The sequence below is a fragment of the Hoplias malabaricus genome, chromosome 9, assembly GCF_029633855.1.
Source record: "Hoplias malabaricus isolate fHopMal1 chromosome 9, fHopMal1.hap1, whole genome shotgun sequence".
Classification (NCBI taxonomy): domain Eukaryota; kingdom Metazoa; phylum Chordata; class Actinopteri; order Characiformes; family Erythrinidae; genus Hoplias; species Hoplias malabaricus.
Window position 1 is genome coordinate 25,024,543 of NC_089808.1, and position 26,189 is coordinate 25,050,731.

At 46.4% G+C, this 26,189-nt stretch overlaps 1 protein-coding gene across 1 annotated transcript in view; it reads right to left on the minus strand.

The window, feature by feature from the left end:
* Positions 1–7,610: 7,610 nt before the first annotated feature.
* rbm33a (RNA binding motif protein 33a) overlaps positions 7,611–26,189 on the minus strand; it is a 28,569-nt gene continuing 9,990 nt past the window's right edge. Inside the window, exons 9-20 of the mRNA XM_066681912.1 lie at positions 25,075–25,357; positions 24,353–24,414; positions 20,781–20,907; positions 19,640–19,962; positions 17,359–17,697; positions 16,528–16,818; positions 15,975–16,391; positions 14,992–15,126; positions 12,784–12,963; positions 12,175–12,408; positions 10,953–11,041; positions 7,611–9,187 (exon numbers count right to left, since the gene is read on the minus strand). Coding sequence (XP_066538009.1) covers positions 9,139–9,187; positions 10,953–11,041; positions 12,175–12,408; positions 12,784–12,963; positions 14,992–15,126; positions 15,975–16,391; positions 16,528–16,818; positions 17,359–17,697; positions 19,640–19,962; positions 20,781–20,907; positions 24,353–24,414; positions 25,075–25,357 — 2,529 coding nt within the window. The 3' untranslated portion in view covers positions 7,611–9,138. The remainder of the gene's footprint in view (positions 9,188–10,952; positions 11,042–12,174; positions 12,409–12,783; positions 12,964–14,991; positions 15,127–15,974; positions 16,392–16,527; positions 16,819–17,358; positions 17,698–19,639; positions 19,963–20,780; positions 20,908–24,352; positions 24,415–25,074; positions 25,358–26,189) is intronic.

Here is a 26,189-nt window from a genome sequence, read left to right on the forward strand (position 1 = left end):
AACTATTCAAACTGAGCCCGTGCATTTATTTATGTATCCTTTGTTTATTCTTATTTATCATCTGCTCATTCCCGGTTTCCTGAGAATGTTCTCGTTGTCGACGCTCAGAACACGATTCAGTTTCGTTTCTAAATTTGTTCCTTAAACGAATCATTTTATTAAAAGGAAACTTGTTTACGGTTTTTTAAACTTACGAACGCACTCGAGGCCCCGGGGTAAATGTAAAAGCGAAAACAACACGGAATAACGACAAAAAGTTACAATATTAAAGCGATTTTAAGAAATTTCCCTTTCAACGTTTATTTATATTTCCGTGGTTTTCTCAAAGGAGCTCGAATTTTGACGGGTGCGCGCGTGTGTGAGAGGGAAGATGTGTGTGTGTGTGTGTGTGTGTGTGTGTGTGTGTGAGAGAGAGAGAGAGAGAGAGAGAGAGAGAGAGAGAGGGAGAGATGTGACATTTAGAAGCTCGGTGTGTTTCGCAAATAAAGCGTAGACAGATTCAGTGCGCGCTGTTTGCGCTTCTTTCGTCCGCGCGCTTCACTGGATTTCGGTCTAATAAACAACAACCCGGTAAAGAACCCGGGTCTCAACTTCCTCAAATACTTGAGTAGTAGTATCACTCTTCAAAAAGAGGGTTCTTCAAGGGTTCTTGATTGGTTTAGTGGAAGACGTGGTTTAGTACTTATATCAAAACCCGTGAGCTCACATATTTTTGCACTGTAAAACGGACGAAAAATGTGCTGCATGTACGTGGTTCTACCAATTGTGTTCTCCAATATCAGTACAAGCTGGAGCATTCTGGGGCCCCGCAGAACCAATTTCAAAACGAAGAATCACATACAACCCCTCCAACTCACCTGAGACAACATCTCTCCAAGTAAAAAACAACAAACACTTAATTCTGAACTCATGGTTTTTTTAATCTAGAACCCTTGAAGAACCCACATTTCTAAGAACGTACAAGAGAACTAGTTCAGACCCTCTCCTGCTGGTACTGACCGTGTATGAACGACATGACATGAAATAGGATGCTCTGGAGCAGCTGCGCATGATCCTAACCCAGTAAACAAGGAACGTCCCTGGACGTTCAAAATAGGTCTAAAAGTAGTCTGTCCGTCAATGTCATATTTTAAACGTCAATGGACGTCTAAAATCCATCTTAATAAGTTAGTTAAATGGTGACCAATCAATAACGTCAATGGACGTCCAAAATATGTCCAATAGTCGTCTTTTCAACTTTTATTTTCAACCTTAAGAGAACGTTGATTAGACGGCAGTCATTACGTTATTTCAACGTTGAATCAACGGCTAAATGTTTACTGGGAACACCAGCATGCCCCCCCCCCCCCCCATCCCAAAGGTTTAGGACGAGCTGAAGGGACAGAACGTATCATCCAGTGCATATTTACACCTGTACTCGTTTGTGTCCATCAAACCTTCACAGAAATGTTCTAACAAGCAGTCAGAGGAATAGGTGTCCACATTGAGAACCCACGCAGATCCCATTTCTTAAGTTCTGGCGTACAGACGAATCCAAATAAAAGGGAAAATGACAGTGGAGCGTTGATTGTGTGGAAATAATTATCCACCAATGCCCTCTAGAGGACAAAATTGGGCACTGCAGTGGTGGTCTAAGTGGAAGTGAGAGGTCTGTGTTCTGACCCGGTTCTATCAGAGCGGAGTTAACTCTTTCAGCGGCGCGTGTTCTGACCTGGTTCTATAAGAGAAGCGTGCTCTGACAGTTTCTGTAGTGCTGAGCCCAGGGGAGCAAGCATATTAACCCTTTTCTCCCTGTTACAGCTCAATGGAGGATCACAACAAACTGAAGCTGTCATTTTAATGTAAAAATATTACAGAGTTCCTTTAAAGCATGGGAAGTGATGGTAGTGAAGGCCAAAATCACTCTGGTCAATGCCAAGTGCAGGCCAGAGGAGTGTAAAGCAGGATTAGTTTCAAAATCCTGTTGCTGATGTTAAAAAATGATTAGTTTTAGAAAAAAACACCCCAAAACTCAATAAACTTTGAAGAATTTTCAAGAACCTTCCCAGGCGTGGATCCTGAAGGAAAACACTTATTAGCCATTAGTTGTTTAGTTGTTAGTGCCAAAGCACAAGCTCATTAGCAGACTCTCGGTTCATTAGTCCCTCTGTGTGTGTGTGTGTGTGTGTGTGTGAGAGAGTGTGTGGAAAGAAATGAAAGGAGCTTTTTAAACTGTGTCGCAACACGAACACAAATTCCTCGGACGGCTCTCAAGAGGCCTTCAGCTTTGTGTGCAGGTTTTCCTTCAACCCCATTCAGCCTGAGCTCCCTGACCTTGGGCCTTCGCTCTGATACAAAAGCGTCCAGGCGAAAGCATTCCTCCCTCGCAGGTAAATAAACCCGCCCTAATCCCCACGGCTGCAGAGAAAACCGAGGAACCTTCAGCAAACGCTCGCTGACATCCGCAAACACCAGCAGAAAAAAAAAATAAATAAATACCCAACTCAGTCCTGCGAGGGGCAGGAGGAGAAAAAAAACAGCATGCGTAACTCCAGAAAAATTTCACTCACTCATCTCAAATAAACATTTACCTAAGAGGCACAGCACCGCCTCGCCTTTGCTGCCGCCAAAGAATGTGGACAAACAGAGGGGTCAGTCCACCACCGCTGTCTAGACGCAGCCACTAACAATATCCTCGTACCTCCTGTTTCTGAGACTTGTCAGAGTCCTGACAAATAGCGCCATCCCAGAATGATGAGAGCGGACATCTGATGTTCGTACGATTTCTCCGTCTCCTGCACAGATGGTTTGGAGACGCCCAGCAGTCCGAGAGTCACTGAGACACAGTAAATTACACTAATCTACAAAATCTAACAGCTCATCTAAACAACAGTCTGATCTGCGGAGAGGAACTCTGCTCTAAATAAAGTCGAGGGTGTCTGTGCCTAAAGGTCAGAGGTACCAGAAGGTTGTGGGTTCGATAATCATAAATGTCAGGAAGCCTGTAGGGGAGTGCCAAGTGGCCCCAGTGTGCGACAAGGTGTCTGTGCCCCAACTGTGTTTGCACTCACTGCCCCTAGTGTGCCGGGTGTATTCAGTGAAGGACTCTCTCTCCAGCGCTTGGAGTTGAGAAGTGACTCGGGACCCCAATGGGACACAGGCAACACCACCACTTTCTGCAAATCTTGGGCTTCTGGAATGCTCTGTCTGCATTTGGAGCCATTATACCGTGGTGAGCAGGACTCTCCATAACCAGCAGTACAAGGGAAAAGGGAACAGGACATGGACATGAGGCCTGCCCTGTACCAGACTTTCTTCGCAGCGGCTCCCTGAGACTAATGGTGCTTTTCCGCTGCTTGAGAACAGCTCGACTCTTTTAGTTGATCATTGTTCCACTCCCACAGCTCCCCCACAAAATGGAGGCAGCGACATCATGAATCCCCATCTCTAACTGGAACAGCCGGCTTTGAAATCCACAACAACGCAGGCGGTAAAGTCAGGCGCAGTTTACTCATCGTCTATTGGCCTGTTGTTGTTTGGACTGAACACAGCTCCGCCCCCCGTTCTCACAGATCAGTTTTTCTTGTTCGGCTTTCACTGGAGATTTTCACCGGATACCAACCCAAGGAGCGTCTGAACCTCTTCAAAAACCCCTCAGGGGAATGTTACAAACTGCCACTGAGAGTCAGATAAAAACTAATGTAAAGTTGCTGTAACGTCAGAGATTTTACAAGCAGCGAGTTTGTGCTGGAGCTCTGCATTTCAATCTCTGGCCTTTCAGCCCTCTGCAGGTATTACACGTCACATTTAGTAACTACTCCGTTCGGGTTGGAATCATGTGAGAACAGGGACTAAAAACATGAGCCGGTTCCAGGACCAGGGCCAGATTTACCTGATGGAGAAGCAGAAAAACAGAGTGGAGTTGTGTAGGTTCCCCATAAGCTGTCCATGTTTGGCTTAAGGTGAATGTTTGTTTACTAATGATTCTCCTGCACTTGTCCTCACCCCGTCCCCTAACATGCATGATTCAAACACTCAAGACCTTTACACACATGTACAGTAACCCAGAAGCTGCATGTGACATTTGTCCCAGTCATTTGTGACCGCCCTAGTACAAGCTGGGTAAAGTCAGAGCGAGTTCTTGTGTGAATAGAGCCGATAATGTCCCAGAGAATTCCTTTCATCTCCTGCACAGGCGCCACCCCATGCCTTCTCTGTAGTTTCTTGTGAAAGGCGGTGCACAAACATTAACAAAAGCCTGAACAGCAGAAAGGATTCAACAGAAGTGCAGACACAAAACTCAGAGATTGCTTTTATTGCATTTTTGATTTGATGATTTACAGACACTGGTTTTCATTCTGGATTCAATACAAAGTCATGAACAAACATCCAGAGGACTTAACGTCCACGTACAGTGAACATCTCGCTTCAGATCGGTAAACACAGTGATCAAGAACCGCTCAGGGTGTACAACACACGTCTCCTGCAGCGAATCCGAGGAAAGGAGGCCATCCCTTCCCCATCCCTTTTTTTGTGGTTCTTAGTCCCAAAAAACAAGGCAGACGTTGCGCATATAACAGATAAGACTGCGCATACAGCTCAGAGGGGGCTTTGGCACAAGTTTCTGAACTCTGGAACCCCGTTCTCAGTGGTGCGAAATAGTAGTCCGTGGATTTGGGGGGAAAACAAACAAAGGAAATCCAGACGAGACGTCCTCCCTGCTCAATATAAAAGAGGTGCAATGTTCAAGTCAATAAAAAAAAAAAAAAATGAAGAGCAGACATCCAGCAGCTAGCGGTGGCAGAGAGAGAGAGAGAGAGAGAGAGAGAGAAAGAGAGAGAGAGAGAGAGTTCTGCCCACAGGAACCTGTTGAAAAACGTAGACGTGTTAAAAGAGGCAGCGTCCGGCGCTGGGCTGTGGACAGACAAGAGGTTAGAGGAGCAGGAACTGAAGGAGGGTTTTTCATAACAGGAGAAACATCCCACTGTCTGCGGTCGATGAAGCTGTCAACAGATGTACAAAAGTAGCGTCTGGTGGAGTTTAACCTCGGGCTGTGTGTCTGTCTGTCTCTGGTTTGATAGCAGTAAATAAAAATGATGTTTGACGATTATGAATAACCCTCCTTCGCGAGTCTCGGGACCTGGAAGAGAAGAACCAGTTTAGAACCGGAGTCGGGCAGCAGCTTGGGCTCAGGTTCCTCCTCCACAGCAGGTCGTGGAGAAAACTCTTGATTGTGTCCCTGAAATGCAAGGCTTTGTGGATTACAGAGGAATCATGTGAAACTCTGGAAACTAGCGCACATTCAACAGAGCCACGTCTGAAGTCAAAAACGCCATCCCCCGGACACGGATTAAGCCTAGTCCTTTCACAAGACAGAACCTTGATTCCAAATGCTGAGACTAGGCTTAATTTAAGTCCGAGAAACTGACACTAAGGTATCACAGCAATTACAGACCTACATCTCCACACAACATGCAGCTGCTTGTGAATTAAACGGATCCATAAACTTCACCTGAAGTTACTCCAAGGTCCAACATGAACCTGTTTCTAACTCAAGACCAAAGCCTTGTTTAAAACAGCTTAAGTTTAAGCCACGTTTATCATGTGACATGGCTCAGCACGGCTGATACTCATTCAAATCCATGGGATTTACTCATGAACAAAGTATGCGAACACATTTTCGATGAAAACAATCAAACAAATCATTTGTGGCCCCCAGGTCAGGGGTTGAAGACGAGGTGAGGTTAGGTCTAAACAAAGGAAAATAAATAATTCCAACATCAACATGAACAGTATACAAAGAGGGAGGGGCTTAAGCACTTTACACCATTGTAAAAACACTGTTGAGTGAGGTAGGTGTATCATTTATAACATCTGACAGGTCACCAATAATGTACCAGAGAGTTAAGAAACACCTGTGGACAAATATGTTAAACATGCACCCGGGAGGATCTTAAAAGAGGATCTCAGACCCAAGACCACCTTAAATCTCAACTCCTAAACTCCTAGGTCCTATGGCTAATCCCAAATAAAGCATTTTCACATTTCAGCTGGGCTTTTCTTTAAACCTCACACAGACAGGTTTCAGCAGGTGAACATCTGCTGGACATTTCAAAACCAGGTTCTTAAAAGGTCAGAGTCTAAAACTGGGATTAGACAAAGGCACGGTTCAGGGTCTACACACAAGAACGAGACAGGCTAGGGTTTTTGGGCTGAGGTTAAGACTGGCTTCATGTACCTCGCTCTGTCACGGTACACACATGACCATCTTTTATTTTTCAATCTTTAAAACGTCTTCAAACGAGAAGCCGGCCAAAAAAAAGGTGGCCGCTTTTCATCATCAACAGAAGGTAGGAACGTGTAAAACAGTCGGATGTTTGTCATACAAAAGAAAACCCCTCAATAATAAAACAACAATAACGTAACAAAACAAAACAAAAAAAAGGAAACCCCTCCCACCCCCCGAAAACAGAAGTGCATGCTGCAGACGTCGGAGCCTGCTTCAAACACAGCAAATTGATGAACAGGACTATGGTCACCATTATTTACATGATCGCAACGCTGATAATAGCTGCTCCCATCTTTTTTCTCATTTCTACATTTGGACGAAGAGGAAGCAAAGGAAAAAGGACAGAGCTCGGAGGAATGCGAAGGACGGCAGAGAAGAAGAAGCAGGGAGGGTGTGAAATGGCAGGAGGGTAAACGTGGAAAAGAAAACATGCCGATGATGCGGATGAAAGCAAAGTGAGTTGGATTCATACTGGGGGAGGAGAGCGAGAGAGCGAGCTAGAGAAAGAAAGAAAGAGAGAGAGAGAGTGTGTTTGGATGTAAAAACAGTGGGGGAATAAAGAGAGAGTTAAAGATGCAATCGGGCTCCTGTTAATCCTGTCTTATTTAAACCAGATTCCACAGCGCGGCTCCACCTTATCACAGACTGGACATCACAGGAGACTTAGACCACTACAGCAGTAACGCCCCCCCCGAGCACAGACCCGTCCACAGCTGGTCGTTTCACGAGGCGGTGAGCATCAGGATTATGTTCGGTTTGAGACGATGCTCGTGTGATCAGGAGACACAGTTTAAATGGACGCACACCAAGGTAAAGGCACTCGTCACCAATACAACTTCAACAACCAAAAAAACCCACCGACACTCTTAAAAATAACGTTTTTTTGAGCGATGCCATTGAAGAACCACTTTCGGTTCTGTAAACAACCATTTTTGTTGAAGAAGTGCATGTGAAGAACCTTAAAAAGGTTTAAAAATCCATCACTCAATCTTAAAGTCGACACCCATTTAAACAAATCAGAGAAAACAGTTCTTTATGAAACCGTTAGTGGTTCTTCTATGGCATCGGTGACAGAACCTATTGTAGCACTTTTAGGAGTGTAATACAATAACGTAAAATAAAAACACTGCCCCCACCCCCCAACACAAGCTAAACAACTTAAATCTATCAACAAAACAATCAAACAAAAACACATTGTATGTACGATGTAAACCCCACCCCATAATAACCCAATCTCCACCCAACAGACAAATCCCCATCCAATATAACGAAAACCCAGCATAATAAAAGCCCTAAACCCCGCCCCAAACACAAGCCCCACCCAAAACAACATAAACCCCATCCAATTAAAAAAACAGACCACGCCCAAATACAACCCATTTACACCCCGCCCAAAACCTGAGCAAACCTCCAACCCCTGCCTGTACCGCACACTCCAACACCAATCAGGAGACTCGTCTTGGGGCTGATTTGCATGTTTCCTTCTACACTTGCATCAGAAGCTAAACCTGAACCAAGTTATAATCCATAAACCGGTCTCGCAAAACGACCAGGCGTGAACAGTCCGACAGGGAGATGAGTAATGAACCTAAGCCTTGTCTTTTTACACCACCCCCCCACAGGCCAGAGACAAGACTTGAACTGAACACGCAGACTACATGAGACTACCGCCCTCTAGTGGAAGCTGAGAAAATAGAGAGAAAACAAGTACAGGGAAGAAAACAAAAACAACAAATAAAAAAAACAAAACAAAAACAAAACACAACCCTGTGTTGTTATTATTACAATAAAATAAACATTATCCCCTCATAGCGCAGAATTAAAATGAGATCTAATTAAAAACATGATACTGCACAGAGAACTAAGCTGCTGACGCTAAACTGGACACTGCATAAAAAGAAATTCCCCTCAAACTCAACAGATATATGCTTACAGCCTCCAAATACTTCATGGCAATGTCCGACAAATATCACTCTGACCTTTTTCAGAAATGGTTTAGGCCTAGTCTTAGACTAGACAGGAATTAGGATGGATGTTTCCCACCAAACCAAGAATAAACAGGCAGCTCAGGACTAGGCTTAATCCTTTTGAGTGGAAATCTAGTCCCTAAATAAAGGAATATAAACTGATGGCCCTCTGAAACGTCATGAGAGCATCTTACAAAACTCACAGGGGACGTTTTCCAGAAGGGGACTACGCCTAGTCTTGGACTAGACAGGACTAAGTTGAAAGGTTCCCACCAGCAGCCCAAAACTAGGCTTAATCCTTCAGCGTCTTAATATCAATAGGAGTAAAAACATACACTGAGCCTCAGGGCTCCACTCTCCTGTTATATTTACATTCATACGCTGCCCTCTGCTGGTGGCAATGAGTATCACCATGTATTCTCCAGTTTCACTACACACCCCCTGACCCCAGAAACGGACACAACCCAGATTACAGAAGCACATGTGTCCAGGAGTTTCTCTCCTGACCGTCCCGACCTAAAGATGGGAGCAACTATTATCTAGCGCCGCTGCCTACGCATTTCAGTACTGTCCGTCTCAGTTAATTTATCAAACAGTCAACAAGCACATCCCCTTCAGACACCACAACTCCCCCTTATGGTCCTTCCTCTTTCTCTGTTCTGAGGGTTAACTGCTAGAGTACATCACTACTATTGACAGAAGAGGGCGCTCTACGGCCGTGACAGTTTTGTCCTTGTCCCAGACTGGGCAGAACACGCTGACATTTCTGCTTTTCCTTCTCCTCCTCCGTTCCGGTTGGTTTTGAGTGTTGTGAATGATTTACAGCGAACCTCAGGCTTTCCCTCCTTTCCTCCTGCAGCCAGCTGGTACTCCATCTTCTTCATGCTCCTGGGTGGAGGTCCCTCAGCCCTCGATTATGGTCACGTCAATGTGGGAAAGGTCTATCATGTGCCTGTTGTGAGCAGAAGATGTGATCATGGTGTAAGTGACCCTAAGCACACCGTTTTAACTGGAGATTAAACACAAAGTGAATATCCGCTCTCAAATTTAGGGCATAGTAATTTTGTAATAGTGAAGTTTCCGAACAATATTACGATCAGGGTCGGAAGATACGGCCAACGTTTATATCACTATATGTTTTGGTCGATACGATATCATTCAGATATCGATGTGAAAAGCTGCCAAGAACCGAAAGCAACACGACATCACCATCAAAAAATAACCTCTCTGCTTTGTCAATATTAATATTTTTAAACTAACTTTAAAACTGAGTGCTGAACCCTCTATTGACCAACAGTCAGTGACAGATGCTGTAAATAACGTGCACTGAAATCTTGAAAATGTGTTTAAAAATCATATTGTTATTGAACGTATATCAAAATTGAATTATTGTCCAGCCCTAATTACAATTGTGATTATTATTTTCTATATGTTAAGCTATATTTTATTTATGTTTATGTGTAACATGTCTGTACCCTGGGTTTTGCCAAATTTCACCCATATTTCACGCCAAATTTCACCATATGTCGTCTCCAGTTCCCCCAATCACACGCCATGCCATCAAAATGGGGAGATTAGGACAAGCATCTGCTTCCTCCGAGTCACAAGATGTCCACCGCCGCCTCTTAATGGGCTGCGCTGGCACTGGACAGTCCAACACACCGGAGAAGAGGGCCATCTGCCCAGGTCGGCTGCATCAGTGGACAGACTGCCACACCCAGAAGAGCAGAGCAAGGCCGACTGACTCTCGGACTGGGTTTCGCTTTGGTGTCTGATGCATCACTGGGGATCAAACCTTCGATGTCCTGATGATAGGATTAAGGTTTTGACCTCTGCACCACATACAATCCCCTCTGGGCTTAGTTCTAAGCACTTTGTGGCCAAAGTTGTGGCCATTTAAACAGCGCTGTTTCCAACTGCCTCTGATTTAAATCTGTTATAGAAGCTAAATGTCTCTGTTTAAAAGTTGATTAAGTCAGTGGTTCTGCACCCATCATCAAACCAAAAAGCTCTAAATACCAACTGTGAAAGTTCCAATTTTGTTGCCATTTTACTTATATATTCATGTGTTACATAAAAGGTTAAAGTAAAATTACTAAATATTATAGAATACAAACACAAAGCCAAAACTGAATACATTCATGCATTTATGAGAACATAAGATTGATGGGTAATAAGCTTTGAAATAAATAAATACGAGAATTGAGGTGAATGTAATATCAGTTGTGTGTTTAACAGGCCCCAGGTGAAAACAGTGTGGCCCTAGGAGCAGGTCGCAGCAGCTGTTGGCGCTTGTAGCAGTGAAGGAGGTGGGATGCTAATGATGAAGATTAACCGGCTAGTTTTCCTTCTTCTTCATGTGTACAGAATTCTAGCATTGTTTCCCTCCATTTGTTAGTCCTGTGCAACAGAGTATTTCTCTGGCTGTTTTTCTAGTTTCCACTTTGCCCATTTTGTAATAAAGTGCAATTTGCTTGTGCCTGTCTCTAGCCTTTTCTTAAGTCCAGTTAGCAGCTGAAACTGTGGGCTTTCTTTACACGGATTTCGCAAAATACTGGGGGATGGCATACTGGTAAAAACCGGGGTAACCCCTTCCCTTACAGACTATTTTGTTAAAACATAATTATGAAAACTGTAAAACATTGTAAATTACACATGAAGACTGATCTCTGATGATAAACACAGGACTTAAAGAGAAGCAGAAAGCGTTGTCTGACCTGTGGAAGCTGTGCTGGAAGCTCAGAGCGTGCTGAGGGTTCACAAACTTAGCAATCGCCTTCCTCTGACCCGGGAGCATCTTAAACATCTGCACAGAGCAACCAGAAAACAAGCTCAGGGCTGTGGGCATGACATCATTCACAGCTGACTCAAGACTTTATTTGTATAAATCAGCCACACAAGCCTTATAAAACCACGGTGGGATGTCTAGTGGTGGAGCAGAGAAAGTGTGACCTCTGGGCAAGATAGAGAGGTGTAATGAATCATCTATCATCAGCAGATGTTCACACCTGGGGTTTTTAAATGGCTGAATACCATCAAACCCTTACAGCAATGCTCCAACGTGTCATGTAAAGCCTTCTCACAAGAGTAGATGCTCTAACGGCAAGAAAAGGAGGGCCAAAGTGTCCAACGGAGAGTTGTCCATCTGTAAGAGTGGGTCCACAGTTCACTTATCCACAGCTAGAGGGCAGCAGAGGCCAGGAGAATGTCCAGGGCCTTCACACACTTGACTGCTGTGTATTCAGAAGATGTTAAACCAACAGGAGTGTGTGTAGCCCACGGTATCTGAGCACCATGTGTGATTTTTTTTTTCCACTGTCAGAAAGTAGATTCTCCCTCCTCCCCTGGCGACAAAACTCACTGGCCAATCATCTTTGTCTCCAGATTCTGCCTAGCAACAACCAGTCAATCAGATTACTGTATCTGTGACCACAGCCCTCAGCTCTGGACTGAACACACCTGCCTACAGCATGGACAAAAGTGTGTGGACATCCCTTACATCCCCCTAATTCAGTCAGATTCATCAAAACAGATTTATTTTCGAACACAATATTGACCTTCAACAATAATTAAAACAAAGATATGATGATTACAATGCTGTGGGCTGCTCTGCAAAACCCAGACTTCTAGACAGGGCTATTAGGCAAAATGTATTAAAAATAACATGTTTCTGAAGCGGGTAGTGTGTCAGTCGCACAGCTCCAGGAACCTGGAGTTTGGTGTGTTCTCCCTGTGTGCGCGTGGGTTTCCTCCGGGGTGCTCCAGTTTCCTCCCACGCTCCAAAAAACACATGTTGGTAGGTGGATTGGCGACTCAAATGTGTCCATAGGTGTGAATGTGTTTCAACCTTCAGCCCAGTGATTCCATTAAAATTTAAGGTGGTTGACGTTTTTCTGTATGTACAATCACATTAAATGTAATGTATGTGTGTGTACCTACCTGTATAGGCCCGATGGAGTTGAGCAGGTTTTTGATCTGCTTTTCTGTGGTGGTGGTGGACAGACCCTCGATGGAGACTGTGCTTTTCTGAGACTCTGTGGTCCTCAGGTTTGTTCTGTTCTGCTGCAGCGTCGTCTTCCCCCCACCTCCGCCTCCACCACCACCTCCTGCTGCTCCTCCTCCTCTTCCAGCCAATGGACCCCCACGCCCTCTGCCTCGCCCTGAGACCACCACCTGAGAATCACAGATGCATGAGCACTCAACACTGACGCAGACTGCAGAACACTGATGTGAGCATTTGATGGCAGCTACATAAACCTCAGTGAGGCCAGGTGTCGGAGGATTCAGTGTGCCATGACAACTCAGGTTCCCGTCCCAGCTCAGGCAGAAAGACTCTGCTCACTCCTAACAACACAAAGGCCTACAAAAAAGTAATGTAAACGTATTGCATGCCATAGAACGCAGTTCCACTGCACCACAGGACAGTACTGACCCCACTGGATACTCACTTTAATAAGGCTCCCCTGGATGCCATCAAATCCTCACATTAGGGTAACAAGAGGGTACTGGCTCTGAATGTGTAAATACAGCTGTGTGCGTGTGTCATACTCTGTTTGCTGGCCCTGCCCCGGGTTCCTGTGGCGGTTGAGCTCCTCCTGTCGTGACGGTGACCTTCCTCGCGGTTCCCATCCTCTGCTGTGGGGCGGGTCGACCCGGCTGAGGCTGAGGCGGAGGCTGATGTGGGTGAAGAGATGTGGGTGGAGCTCCAGTGTGAGGGTCTGCATCTCCCTGAAAGAAGTCCCCCCCACATTGTTAGACTCAGGGCATCTTTGTTTGCTGAGACAAAGTTAACGTTCTCCACCTTCTCCTCAACTTTAATCACATTCAACCCTCTATTTCCCCTAGTGGTGGTGGTGGGGGGGTCTCAGTTCTTGTTGGGAGAGAGCGGTGGGGTGAAGTGTGAGGGCAACATGGCCCTTCAAATACATTTTTCAGAGTCACGCTCCAAACGGAGAGTTATGAAATGGAACGCGTTAATGTGGAACCGAAAGTTTGAAGAGAACGCTGCAGAATAAGAATCTGAACTGAGCTCCATATCACAGAAGAGTGAGGAGAGGGGGGTAATCTCTGATTGTGGACCTCTTCTGTAGGAGAACGAGGCCCTACATGTAACTAAAGTCCAGCAGCTCCTCTAATATCACCTTCAGACTAGACTTGAAGATATATAGCCCTGGAACCTGGGTTAAAAATCATTGTTATTGACTCCTCTCCACAACAGTGAGGCAGGTGCACCACCTCCGTCTCTGCCTCTGCCTCCTGTTCGTCTGGAGCTGAGGGGGTAATAGATTAATGCGGCTGAATAGAAAACAGAAAATCCAGAGCGTCTTATTACCCCTGTTGGATGCTAAGCTGCATTATTCTGGGGGGCGAGGAGGTGGAGGTGTGATAGCCTTCCCTTCCCCCACTTTCCTGCTATTGTGCTGCCTTTGGATTCATCCTGATGAAAATTTAATTTGCTCTTATCAGTGGAGGCTAAGCTCAGGGAGAGAGAGAGAAAGGAAGAGAAGATAAATAAATAAATAACAATCTAAATCCGTCCGTCCAAACTGCCATCTCCTTTTTTCTCCACTGCTCTCGCCAGGAATTACACTGATACCCACGCAGAAGAGGAGGAAGATTAATCAAGCCTGTCCTGAGATTGACGCCTATTCTTACGCACCTCAGTGACAGGCAGAGAGAGAGAGACACACACACACAGAGAGAGAGAGAGCACATAAGAGAGGGTTTAAAAAAAAAAAAAAGTGGGGCAAGCAGAGATAACATTGTCAAGCATGACAGCAGCATGTCTCTGGGCACCATTGAGAGAATTGAGAGAATCTGCTTCTCTCTCTCTCTCTCTCGCCCCGCATCTCTCCGCAGCTTTCTATTAGCGCAGCTGACACAGTTATCTTCATCGGATCCCAATACGTTCCTCCGCTCCAGGCTGTGAAGCTCCGAAAGATGGACTGACTCCTTTCAAAAAGGCTAAACGTATCCAAAAAAGGACAACTCTCTTCAATCACCTCAGCCCTGCCTCCTTTTCACAGTTAAGAAATCTATTAAGGCCAGATGCCAGCCTCCGTCCGTCATTTTTCAGGACGCCTAACAGCCCGAGATAAACTTCTCCAGGGGCTCCGCAGGCCCTGACGGAATAAGACACAAACCCTTTACGATGCTCAAAGCTGTTGTCACTCACTGTTAAGAGCAAATGCCAGATGGCTCACTTTAATGACTTAAAGAAACGCCTGCCATTTCTGGAAAGAGGGGAGAGGTAAAGAGTGTCATTACTCAGAGAGACGGAGAGACAGGGCGCGTGTGTTATGGATTAATTCAGTCAGAAAGAGACGTTGGCTCCGAGCGTCACGTCACAGAGCCTGAACGTCCCAAACCTTTGGCAGTTTTGGTGACTTTTAAGAGTCATTTGAAAAGCTGTCTTTTTTCCCTCCAAACACAGAACGTTGAAGTGAAAACCCAGAAGGACGTGAACTTTAAAACACAGGCGATGGATGTATTTTAGCAAAAGAGCTTCAGTGTATTGTGGTAAAGCTCCGATTGGTCGCCCTGGTTTGAACGCATCAGAACACAGAAGAGGTTCAGAATACGCATTTAAACGCCACGTGTTTTGGTCGTCGTTTATGATCGGATCACCACGGTGAATTAATTACACCCTGCAACTGAAGGGGGAGCCCAGTAGCAAAAACACCAAATCTTACTTAGTGTTGCTTTAACTTTGAGTCTAAATGAGGCTCAGTTCTGATTCTGACGTGGTGCTCTTACCCCGCTGAGCCTTTTCACCAGTCTGACTTTCTGTGGAACCAGTGGGGCTCCGGCGCTGTTCGTTCTCTGCATCACAGTCCTCTTCGCCCCAGGTCTGAGAGCCTGAGCCTGGGGGTCCGCAACAGGGTTCGGGAACTGAGAGACAAGAAGGGGTTTATTCACACACAAAGATGTTACAGATGTGTCTTATGTCGTGTTTACAGTTTACAGCGTGTGTGAAAAGCCAATTCTGACAAGGGTTCATTTCATTAATGGAAACTAAGATGAATAATATTCTTTGATGATCTGCTCTTCACAAAGAAAACTAGACAAAAGGCAAATAAAAATAATTATAATCTGAAGTCGAGCACGATAACAAAAAAATTTAAAAAATAAAAAATAAAATAAAAACTGCGCAGCATCTTCCGCCATGTCGCAGGACTCTGGGGAAAAACAAGGAATCTAAAATTGGTCTAAAATGGCACGAGTCAACTCTATTTCTGTCTTTTTCTTCTTGTTCTCTTTCTTCCTCACAGTCCTGCATCAAGGGGCAGATGTTACTCTGAGTTATTCTCAGAGTCTGGGTCCAAAGCTGTCATCCCTGTTTTACAAAGTCAGTGTAAACAAACTTGGTGAAGAGGTGTTGACTCCCAAAGAAGCGATTCTTAAAGCATTGGAGCTCAATTAATGATTCAGAGAGCTGAACCTCTTGGAGTCACTTCAGTCTCGGTTTGCGACATTAAAATTTATTTGCAGAAAAAAAATAAATAAATAAAAATGTGGCCAAATTCCTTCCATAATTTTGGATGTGTAATGTTTTTTAAATTTCATATAGTGTTTAAACTATTGTTTATGAAACGTTAGTAAAAATAACAAAAGGTTTAAAAATCGAGAATTAAAATGAGCCTTTTTTTATTTTAATGGACTAAAACGAGACTAAAACAATTGCATTTCAGTATAAAGACTAAGACTAAGGCTAATACTTAATACTTAGTGTGTGTTACCTGTCTGAGGGGGTTCTGTTGGGCGGGGGCTTTCTTCTGCAGCTGCAGCTGAGGGATGGGCTGAGGCTTGCTGGTGCCGGGCTCCAGGCAGGAGCTCTGGAGCCGCGCTTTAACGTTGGGAGCCCGAGGAACTGTGGGGACCTGTGGGGGGCCGTTTGGGGCGAGCAAGGTGGGGATGGGCTGGATGGGGAGAGGTGGAGTCTGGGGCTCAGAGCTGGGATGTGTGAGGGCAGTCTGAGTCTGAGGCTGGGTTTGGGTTTGGTTCTGATTCCCGATTCTCTCCAGAAGCTCCTTCTTGCGAACGCCTGCCTGCATCTGTCTGCGCAGCTCCTTCCTTTTCAGGATCTCCTCCCGTAGACGCTTCTGCTCCTCGATCTTCAGACGGTACAGACGCGTCTCCTCGTCCTCGTCTGGGTCCTGGATACACACACAAACACACCACTATGTAAACACACATCACCTTTGTTTAAATGTGTTGAAGAATTTCTGGGCAGTTTACCTGTACAGGTGTGCTTGGGCAGTTTACCCGTACAGGTGTGCTTGGGTGGTTTACCTGTACAGATGTGCTAGGCTGAGTGGGCGGGGCTTGTTTACTCGTCTCTGCAGGTGCTGAAGGCGTTGCTGCTTTAGTGACGCCCCCTCGCCCTCGCCCTACAGCTCCGACGGCCACACCCTGTCCAGGTCTAACTTCTGGTTTCATCTCCTGTGTTGCCCTGGTAACGGGCCTCATCTGGCTGGCAGGTGTTGGGGGGCGGGTAGCAATGTTGCCGGGGGCAATTGGCAGCTCTCGAAGATTGCTGTTTCTCTGAGGACTCTGAAGCTGCTGCAGGGAAGAGGGAGATGCCTGCAAACACAGAGACAAGAATATCTTTTGTAGTTGTACAATTACAGACCGTAGTCCATCCGTCGCTCTGCATACGTCTGTTTCCTCCACTTTCTCCCTGTTCTTCAAATGCCTAGGACCCCCACATGAAAAACTGAGAAACTGATTGAACGTTGAATTTAAAATTCATTAAATTATTCTGAAGATTTTAGATTTCTTTTACTTTAGCCTCCATCTTAAGTCTGTTCGGCACAAACTGCTTTTAGTGATGAACAGCGCAGTGTGTGTACTCTCTGCCAGACGAGTTCAGTGTGTGTTAAAGTCTCAATGTTGATCACATTGATGTTAAAACTGTGAAAATTTGATGTTAATTGATGGATGGAGGCGTGGCTATAAGACACAGTGTGTACTTTATGAAGTGTGGATTTTTGCTGGGAGGACATTTTAGAAAATGGGCTTTAAAAACTCCAGCAGTCACAGCTGTGCCTGATCCATTCATACAAACCCCTACATTATTTATATATAGGGATCAACCACTCAGCAGTCTCTGAAGAGTCTCACCATCCTCATTCGTCCCAGGTTGTTGCGCTGCTGGCCGTTCTGGCTGCGCTGCTGTGGCGCACGGGGGCCTCCCTGCAGGGGCTGGCGGAAGGGCGAGTGGGAGAGGTTCATGATGGGATGCTGCTCTCCGGGCTGGCGCTGGTGGTGCAGATGTTGCTGATGTGGTTCGTGCTGCTGTTGGTGCTGATTATGATGATGAGGAGGAGGAGGGTGCGCCTGTAGGTGACCGTGAGGCGGTAGGTCTTGCCTGTGCTGCTGCTGCTGCTGCTGGTGGTGCAAAGGGTGATGCGAAGGTGGAGGATCATGATGCTGGGGCTGAGAGTGAGGCGGCATTAGACCCTGAAATTCACAAAATAAAAATGTATTACAACAACAACAGAAACACCCTCATGACAGCTCACAGGGGGACGCAAAATCAGGAGCTAAGCTTGAGAGAATGGCTCAGAGCGGGTGCAAATCTGTCCTCTTCTCCACAGTGGAACACAGTTCTGTTTCTTAATGAAACGTCTGTGACCTGCTTTGGTCCAAACCCCACGAGCCCCACAACAGTGTTCTCCCCCTGTCTAAACAGCCCTGTTCAGAACACCCTCTTTCAGCATCTGTTCCTTTAAATGATAATGAGCCGCTCGCTGTTCACCCCGACCCCGAGCGCACAGCAGTGAGGAGCGAGGAGCAGAAGCTCTGGTTTTAGCCATTTTCCCTTGGTTCTCTTTCTTCTCTGATTTTACTCATTACTCTTATTTCTCAGTGCTCGTTGTGTCCATTTTGCTGCGTTTAACATTGTCTTTGCACTCTCACATAAACACGGGGTCCAGCGCTGTGATTGGACAGACTCAGACAAGGGGGCGGGGCCATTCTAAAGTTTCTGCACTTGATGTCAGAAGCCGAGCAGAATCAGAACGACTCTTTTCTATCCTGCGTTTTTTGACTTAGAGGGGGGGTGACTAGGGGGGTCTTATTTCACAGTGTGTGGGTTGGTGAACTCCAGATTATTGAGTTAATGAGCACATCCACTGAACAAGAGAGATTTTCATAATATATACACCACTTAAAAATCAAACAGCTTAAACTATAGGCTTTATCCACATGCACACAGGGGTTTTAGGGCCTAATGTTCTTTGGTTCTAGCTAGGAATGATGATTTCTGGTTCTGGAAAGTATGTTGCTGGAAATGCATTTCAAACTTTAGTGTCCACACCGGAACAGAAACCATTCCATGTTGGTGGAATCGGGCTGCAAGTCTGTGCCCTACTCCAGTGACCTCAAATCTGAAAAAAAAATAAATAAATAAATAAAAAAAAAAAACAAAAAAAAAAAAAACAAGGTGAACACTGGAGGGCGGTATTGGCCGAGGTTTGTGTTTGATAAGAGGAGCTGGTGGTGGAGGAGAAACCTTGGGACCACAGCTGCTACAGCACACATTTTATACGAGACGCTCATGAAAACACGGCCCCACACATCCTTCCCTAAGCCTACACCAGCTAATTATCAATGAGAAATTTATTTCTACAGGGCTATTTACAACCTGAAGTCACAAAGGATCTTCACAGGAACCGAGAATTAAGGGGGACATACTCCTCTGGTCAAACGCATTATAAACAACAGAGTTTTCATTTAAAAAAGGCGGGCGAAGCAATGGTGGAGTCTGTGTAGATCATGAAGGTCTTTAGTGAAGGTCTGTGCTGAACCAGTCCCATCAAATCTCCCGCAGCTGCTACATGGGGACGACAGGGGCCACAGATGTGAAGTGAACATACGGAGTGTAGCAACAGTTTCCCTCTGAAGGCCAGTTTGCAGCCACAGGGCTAAACTAGGTCACAATAATGAACCACATTATTGAACCTCATTATTATATAATGAGTCCGAAATGATAAAGTTCAGAATGATAAAGGTCAGCACTAAAACATAAGCCAACTACAACGCTGACCCCTAGTGTCCTAGATGCATCAGATACCGTTGTTGTTGTTTCATGTTCGGCCACAAGGGGTCGACATACCTACTACACTCCCTGCAACCTGCACAGACACAGGTTTAACGCCACATGCTCATCCTGACGCAATTCTCCTACCTCCGGGTTTGAGCCCACAAACGTGACCCCAGCAAATGCAGGGAAAACACCACCACACAGACAGTGACTCGAGGCAACACTCAAACCCAGCAAACCCTCTTTAAAACACAGCCTTCATGTAGGGGACCCACTCTGTGGAACATAAACTGGTTCATGTCGTGTGAGCTGCACACGATGTAAAAAGAAAAACATACAAGCTGTTCCGGTTCATACCTGGATCCCAAAGGCCATGTGCTGGGGGTTAAAAGGTGGACCCTGCTGATGAGAGAAGGGCTGTCTGTGGCCGATGAATCCGCGGGGCCCAGGGGGCCCTGAGGGGCCGCTCTGCTGCGGGTTGGGGCGTAGTGGCTCTCTCTGGAACAGACCTGCAGGACCCGGGGGACCCTGGCCCTGCCCCATGCCCAGGGGCCCGAACCCAGGGCCGACAGGTCCCCCCGGACCTCCAGGCTGCGGGAAGGCCAGAGGAAGCACATTGTTATTCATGAGGGGGGCGGGGCCTGGAAGATCAAAAAGGTGCTGGCCTGGGAAACGTGGCTCTGAAAGAGAGGAACAGAAAGAAAACAGGGATGAAAATGATGAAAAACTATATTGGTGATGTTTACTGTGTGTTTTATGTATGTGTCCAGCTTTGTTCCAAACCCCATGAGCCCCAGCAGTGTTGTCCCCCTGTGTAAACAGCCCTGTTCAGAACGCCCGCTTTCAGCGCCTGTTCCTTTAAATGATAATGAGCCGCTCGCTGTTCACCCCGACCCCAAGTGCACAGCAGTGAGGAGCGAGGGTTTTTAGCCGTTTTTGCTTGGTTCTCATTTTATTCCGTTTTTAGCTAGTGCTGTTATTTCTCATTGTATCTGTTCTGCTGCGTTTAACCTCGTCTTTGCGCTCTCACATAAATGCGGGTCCAGTGCTGTGATTGGACAGACTCAGACGAGGGGGCGAGGCCATGCTAAAGTCTCTACACTTGATGCCAGAATCAGAGCAGAATCAGAATGGCTCGTTTTATCCCATGTTATCAGACTTAGGCAGCACACAGAAAACTGACACGGGGTCTTGTTTCACAGTGTGTGGGTTGGTGGGCTGCAGAGTCACACATAGATCAGGGTCGTTAAGACCTCAGAATTGCATTCGCTTTTAGAAAAGTGGGAGAATACGTTGCCTTTCAAAGGAACAAACATCAGACAGGAGACGTATCTCAGCTGATCTGTGAAAGTCTGATTTGTGGCGGCATTTGTCATTTAAATGTTTGAAACAGTAATTCAAGCTGAACCAGATCTCTCTCTCTCTCTCTCTTTCTCTCCTGGCTGACATTTATTCTCAGCAGCTGAAAAGCAAGGTGTTCCCTGAAGGCTGGCCTCACCGTTGTTGAAAAAGGGCTCTCTCTCCTGGTGGGAGGGTGGTGGTCCTCGCCACTGGTCCTGAGGAGGGGGTGGTCTCTGGGGCTGAACAAAGTTTCCTTGGAGATGTGGCTGGAAATCAACAGGACCCTGGAGAGAGAGAGGTGGGATGAGCAAAGGAAAACACTGAGCACAATTTTAGAGAGAAAATAAAGAGGTGGTTACTGTAGAGTGGAGAAAATGTGTACACAGACTAGTGCTGGGCGATACAAGCCCAAATCAATATCACGATTAACTTTTTACCTTGATTACGATTATTTAGTAGTTGTTTGTTGTCTCATAGTTCTCTGACGAGGCTTGTGCTGTAAACACACTCCAGTATTAAACGGTGGGGGGTGTTTCTGATGTGGCTGGGAGCTCCGTCTCTGTGTCTGAGCTGTGCTCTGTTTATATTCGGTGTGTGATTGTGTTCAGTGTGAAACAGACTGGGGGATTCACTTTGGTCTGCAACTGTTTTTGTTTTCAGTGTTTACATTTGACTTCTATGTTTGGTGTCATCTTTACTGAAGCCAAAACATGTCTGCATGGTTTCTGCTTGTGGAGTGTGTTCTGAAAGTCTTTAGAGGACAGTAAATAAACACTATGCGATCTCTGGCTTTTGCTCAGGGCTGTGTGTGTACAGTAATCTACACACACTCTAATATCAGACCCCCAGGGGGCGCTGGTCTAAGAACAGAGGGGTCCTAAAGCGTGGAGAAGAGAGGTGAGGAACTGGGGGAGTCTGTTAAAAGCCTGTGGGGGGCGCTGCGCTGTGTGCAGTAGGTCTGAACCAGCTGAATCGCTCTGGATTTAGTTGTGAAAATGTGGGCCTTTATTCAGGTTTGAATAGAAAACCCTCTAGTGACATTGAAATTATAAATTAACAAGTAAATTGCGATATAAAATTCTGGCCATATCGTCCAGCCCTTCGTCCTATACAGATTTATACCTTTTTTAAGAAAGGGAAGAGAGGTGAACAATAGCTGTGATAGTGGACAATGAAGGAGGGGTTTATCATGTCGACCCGCAGCTGCTTAAACTCCAGGATCCATCCTCCACCTTCCTGAGGAGAATCCAGATAACGATCCCCTAATCCTGCCGCTGAATACCGATCCCCTCCTTTATTCTTCTAAACCGACGCCCGGCCGCTCTTAAGAAATTAACCTTCATTCCGAGCGGGCCGCAGAGTCCCCCCTCACCTCCCCTGCGCTCATTAGCCCTGACTTAAGACAAGATCAAGCTTTTTAATCCATGTTTTCAGGCGGAGGCAAGGTGAGGCAGCAAGCGGCCACCAAGTTTCTTAGTGGAAAGTCAATCAGCTGGATTAGCTAAGCATCCGAGGGGAAGAACGCCATTCCGAAAGGTCGGCTCGCCTTGGCACAATAGGAGCTTAAGGACGTGCACAATACCTCCGCGGGCTTGTGTCGGCTCGATAAATAAAGGTGTGTCCTTTAGTGAAGAAGCTAATCCTGTGGTCAATATGTAACCGGTTACAAGATATATATATATATATATATATATATAGGAGAGAGAGAGAGAGAGAGAGAGAGAGAGAGAGAGAGAGGTGTGCCAAAAGCAGGGAGCTGCCAGGTAAGAGCAGAAGCTCAGTGAAAGAGCAATATAAACTGCAATAACTCAGATATGAAATGGATCATAAAATAAATACATTACTTAAATAAATCACAGCTACAGAAGTGTGTGAGACACAAAGCTAATTTCCTGAGCTTCTCCACAAGACCTGGGTGTGTGAATGTTCAGGGAATGCTGGGTCACTGGGTGCCATTCAGAGGGGCGTTTGTAATGAAGCACTTCTGCTCATTGACTAACCTCCTGTGTTTAAATCACTACAGGACGAGCGCACTCCCCAGACACTCTCCAGGTCTCTCCCCGATGCGTGGGTCTCTTTCAAGAGTCAACGCTTTATACTGCTCGGGAATAGCCATGTCGGACACGGCAGGCGTGTGTGTTTCAGAATGTGCCGTATGTAACACAGGACAAGTGAACTAAGCGTTTGAACAGATAAAAATGAATACATCCTGGACATTCACTAAACGTCACTCAGGGATGTCATGCTTTAAAGTGAAGGGTAAAGCTGTGTAGAGAACTTTCCGAACATCAGGAAGGGTTTGTGTCACCACAGGCTCTCGTGGGTTTGTAGATAAACAAATTGAAGGATCTGCAGAAAGGCTGGTGGGTGTTTCTCCCTCCATATTCACACATGCCCCGATGGATACTGACGTCCACCTGCGCTTCTCCACATCCACTCCACGCTAACGAGATCACGAGCGTGGAACTCAGACCCAGGGTTCAGCCACTGATTTGTTTGGATTGGTTTGGTCTGGGGAGAGCAACACCTCCCCCCCTGATTGCATGGCGCTGCTCAGGACCACAACAAATTCTTAAAATACCCACAGAGTGACGGCATCCTGGAGCAGGCTTCGTTAGCCGTTCACAAAAAAACAGGGCGGTTGCACAATCTGCTGGTTTCCAGCTCAAGTCAGAAACAACACGGCATCAGTCAAATACATGGCAATGATTAGCATTCAGAAACACGAGAGAGAGAGGGAGAGAAAGGTTAGATGTCCCTGTATGATAATGTATGCTAATGAGGCACCCAGAGGGCTAATAGGAGTCGCTGGCTGTCTAGTCATTGGCATTTTAAATGACGTCTGGTTGTGTTTCACTGGGAACAGGAGAGCGACAGCGAGTGGGGGGTGGATGGGGGGTGGAGTGTGTGTGAGAGAAAGAGCCTCAGCAGCCCACAGAGCACTGACAGCGACTGCCTCTGGAGGACCACTGTTAAAGCTCTGACCACCCGAACACTGCTGTGAGGAGCTGATGGCATCCCTTTAGCATTAGGCTAAGGGATATAGAGGAGGGGATATAGGAGGGTGAGAGAGAGAGAGAGAGAGAGGGAGAGAGAGTGTGTGTTTGTCCGTGTTGTGCGGAATAAATCAGAGTAATTGCAGCTGCGTCTCCGCCTACATTCTTTACTTTCCGAGCGCTAAAATGGCCATTTACATCCGTTTTCCATTTCCCTCATTCCTATTTGAATTTCAGCTCCTAACTGAGTGGTCCAGGGGCTGAAGCACTGAACCCCCCCTTCCCCCTCCCCACACACACAGCCGTTTGGACCTCTTGGCCCTCAGGGGCCGCCGGTGACGGACTGTATTAATTCCATCCTCAAAGCCCCAGGTTTTAGGAGAACAGCCCATTATGTTTATTTCCTGAGACTGACTCCAGACGAGCTGACAGTGGGCTTTACCACACACACACACACACACACACACACACACACACACACACACACACACACACACACACACACACACACACACACACACACACACACACACACACACACACACACACACACACACACACACACACACACACACACACACAAAATGAGACTGACTCTTCTGTAGCAGCTGCACATGAGTCCGTTGTCCCCTTACCCAGTGCCAATTGTGGGCTAGAGGGGTATAGCTGCCAGAATTTGTCTGTGGATCAGTGGGAGTAGTGTGTAGTCGTCTTTGGAAGTGTATTTACTCACCGGAAATCTCTGAGGGCTGAGGTTGGGCCTGGGCTGGTTCTGAGCAGGAGACACTAACGGAACTGAGAGAGAGAGAGAGAGAGAGAGAGGACAGAAGAGAGGAGGGAGGTGAAGATGAAGGTGTGTGAGACAGAGAGAAATCTGGCCCAGACATGTCTCTAAAGGGTGGTTCATTTGTTGCTCTGCATACTTGTTACCCCCCCTCTCCCCCTGTTCTTCAGCACTCAGGACCCAAACAGAGCAGGTGTGATGTGGTGGTGGATCATTCTCAGCGCTGCAGTGACACTGATGTGGTGGTGGTGTGTTAGTGTGTGTTGTGCTGGTGTGAGTGGATCAGACACAGCAGTGCTGCTGGAGTTTTTAAACCCCTCAGAGTCTGGACGGAGAATAGTCCACCCACCAAAAACATCCAGCCGACAGCGTCCTGTGTCACTGATGAAGGACCAGAGGACGACCGACACACACTGTGCAGCGACAGATGAGCTACTGTCACTGAATTTACATCTACAAGGTGGACCAACGAGGGAGAAGTGTCTCACAGAGTGGACAGTGAGTGGACACAGGGTTTAAAACCTCCAGCAGCACTGCTGTGTCTGATCCACTCTACACCAGCACAACACACACTGCAGCGCTGAGAATGATCCACCACCACATCACATCTGCTCAGTGGGGGTCCTAAGACTAAGCATGCAGAGCTACAGAGTGAGCGGTTCAGTCAGTACCTGGTGAGGAGGAAGGTCCTCGGAAGTGTGGGTTTATGTGGATGTTTTTGGGCTGCTGTTGCTGCTGCTGCTGGTTGGAGTGTGTTTGAGAGTGTGTGTGTGTCGGTGGTCGGTGGAGGTCCAGTTGAGGGCGGTTTGGGGGTCCAGGTGAGCGGTGGGGCAGCAGCAGCTGCAGGGGCTGTTGGGTAAGTGGGCTCATTGGGTTCGGGAAAAGGCCTGGACCTCCGCGTTGCCCTGGGGTCCGAGATGGATGAAGATGAGACTGAGGAGGAACCATTCTGGACTGAAAAAGAGAGAGAGAGAGAGAGAGAGAGAGAGAGAGAGAGAGAAAATCAAAAGATTAGAGTGGGGCTCTTTCTCTCATACAATTAAGGTGACGATACAAACAAGTGACAGACAGGTGTACACTCTCTCACTCACACACACACACACACACAAAAGAGAGGATTACACTTTGTGCAGATATTTAATTGTGAAATAAGTAAATCCTTATAAAAGATTTAAATTGGCGTAATGCTTCCTCAAAGGACTGCCGCTAAGTCATCCAGCGTAAGCCACCTATCAATGTGGATCAGAGCCAGAGCCATCGACTTCCTCCAAAACAGACAGGCCCTGCTCCTCGAGGACACTGTGACAAAAACCACAGGAGCTGATCATCAAGAACCCAGAGCTGCTACCCCTCCTCAGATCCACACACTTCATTAAACCCAAGTCATACTTCGCCGCGGCCTAACGCACACCTCTCCCGAAACGTAACTCCGCATGGTGTAGATGCAGACTGATTGGTTCAACATAAAAAACGTCCGTCTGACTACTGACCAAAAGTGAACTTCGAAGAAGACGATTACTTGTCGAGAAATGGGACCACACTTCGTATTTGTTTCTTTCCTGGCACCTCATGTAAACTCTGCTGTCTCACAAACAGAGCCCTACACCCTACATAGTACACTTTACAGATTGATAAAAGCAATTCTACTACACCACTGTATAAAGTACAGGGTGGGCCATTTATATGGATACACCTTAATAAAATGAGAATGTTTGGTGATATTAACTTCCTGTTTGTGGCACATTAGTATATGGGAGGGGGGAAACTTTTAGATGAGTGGTGACCA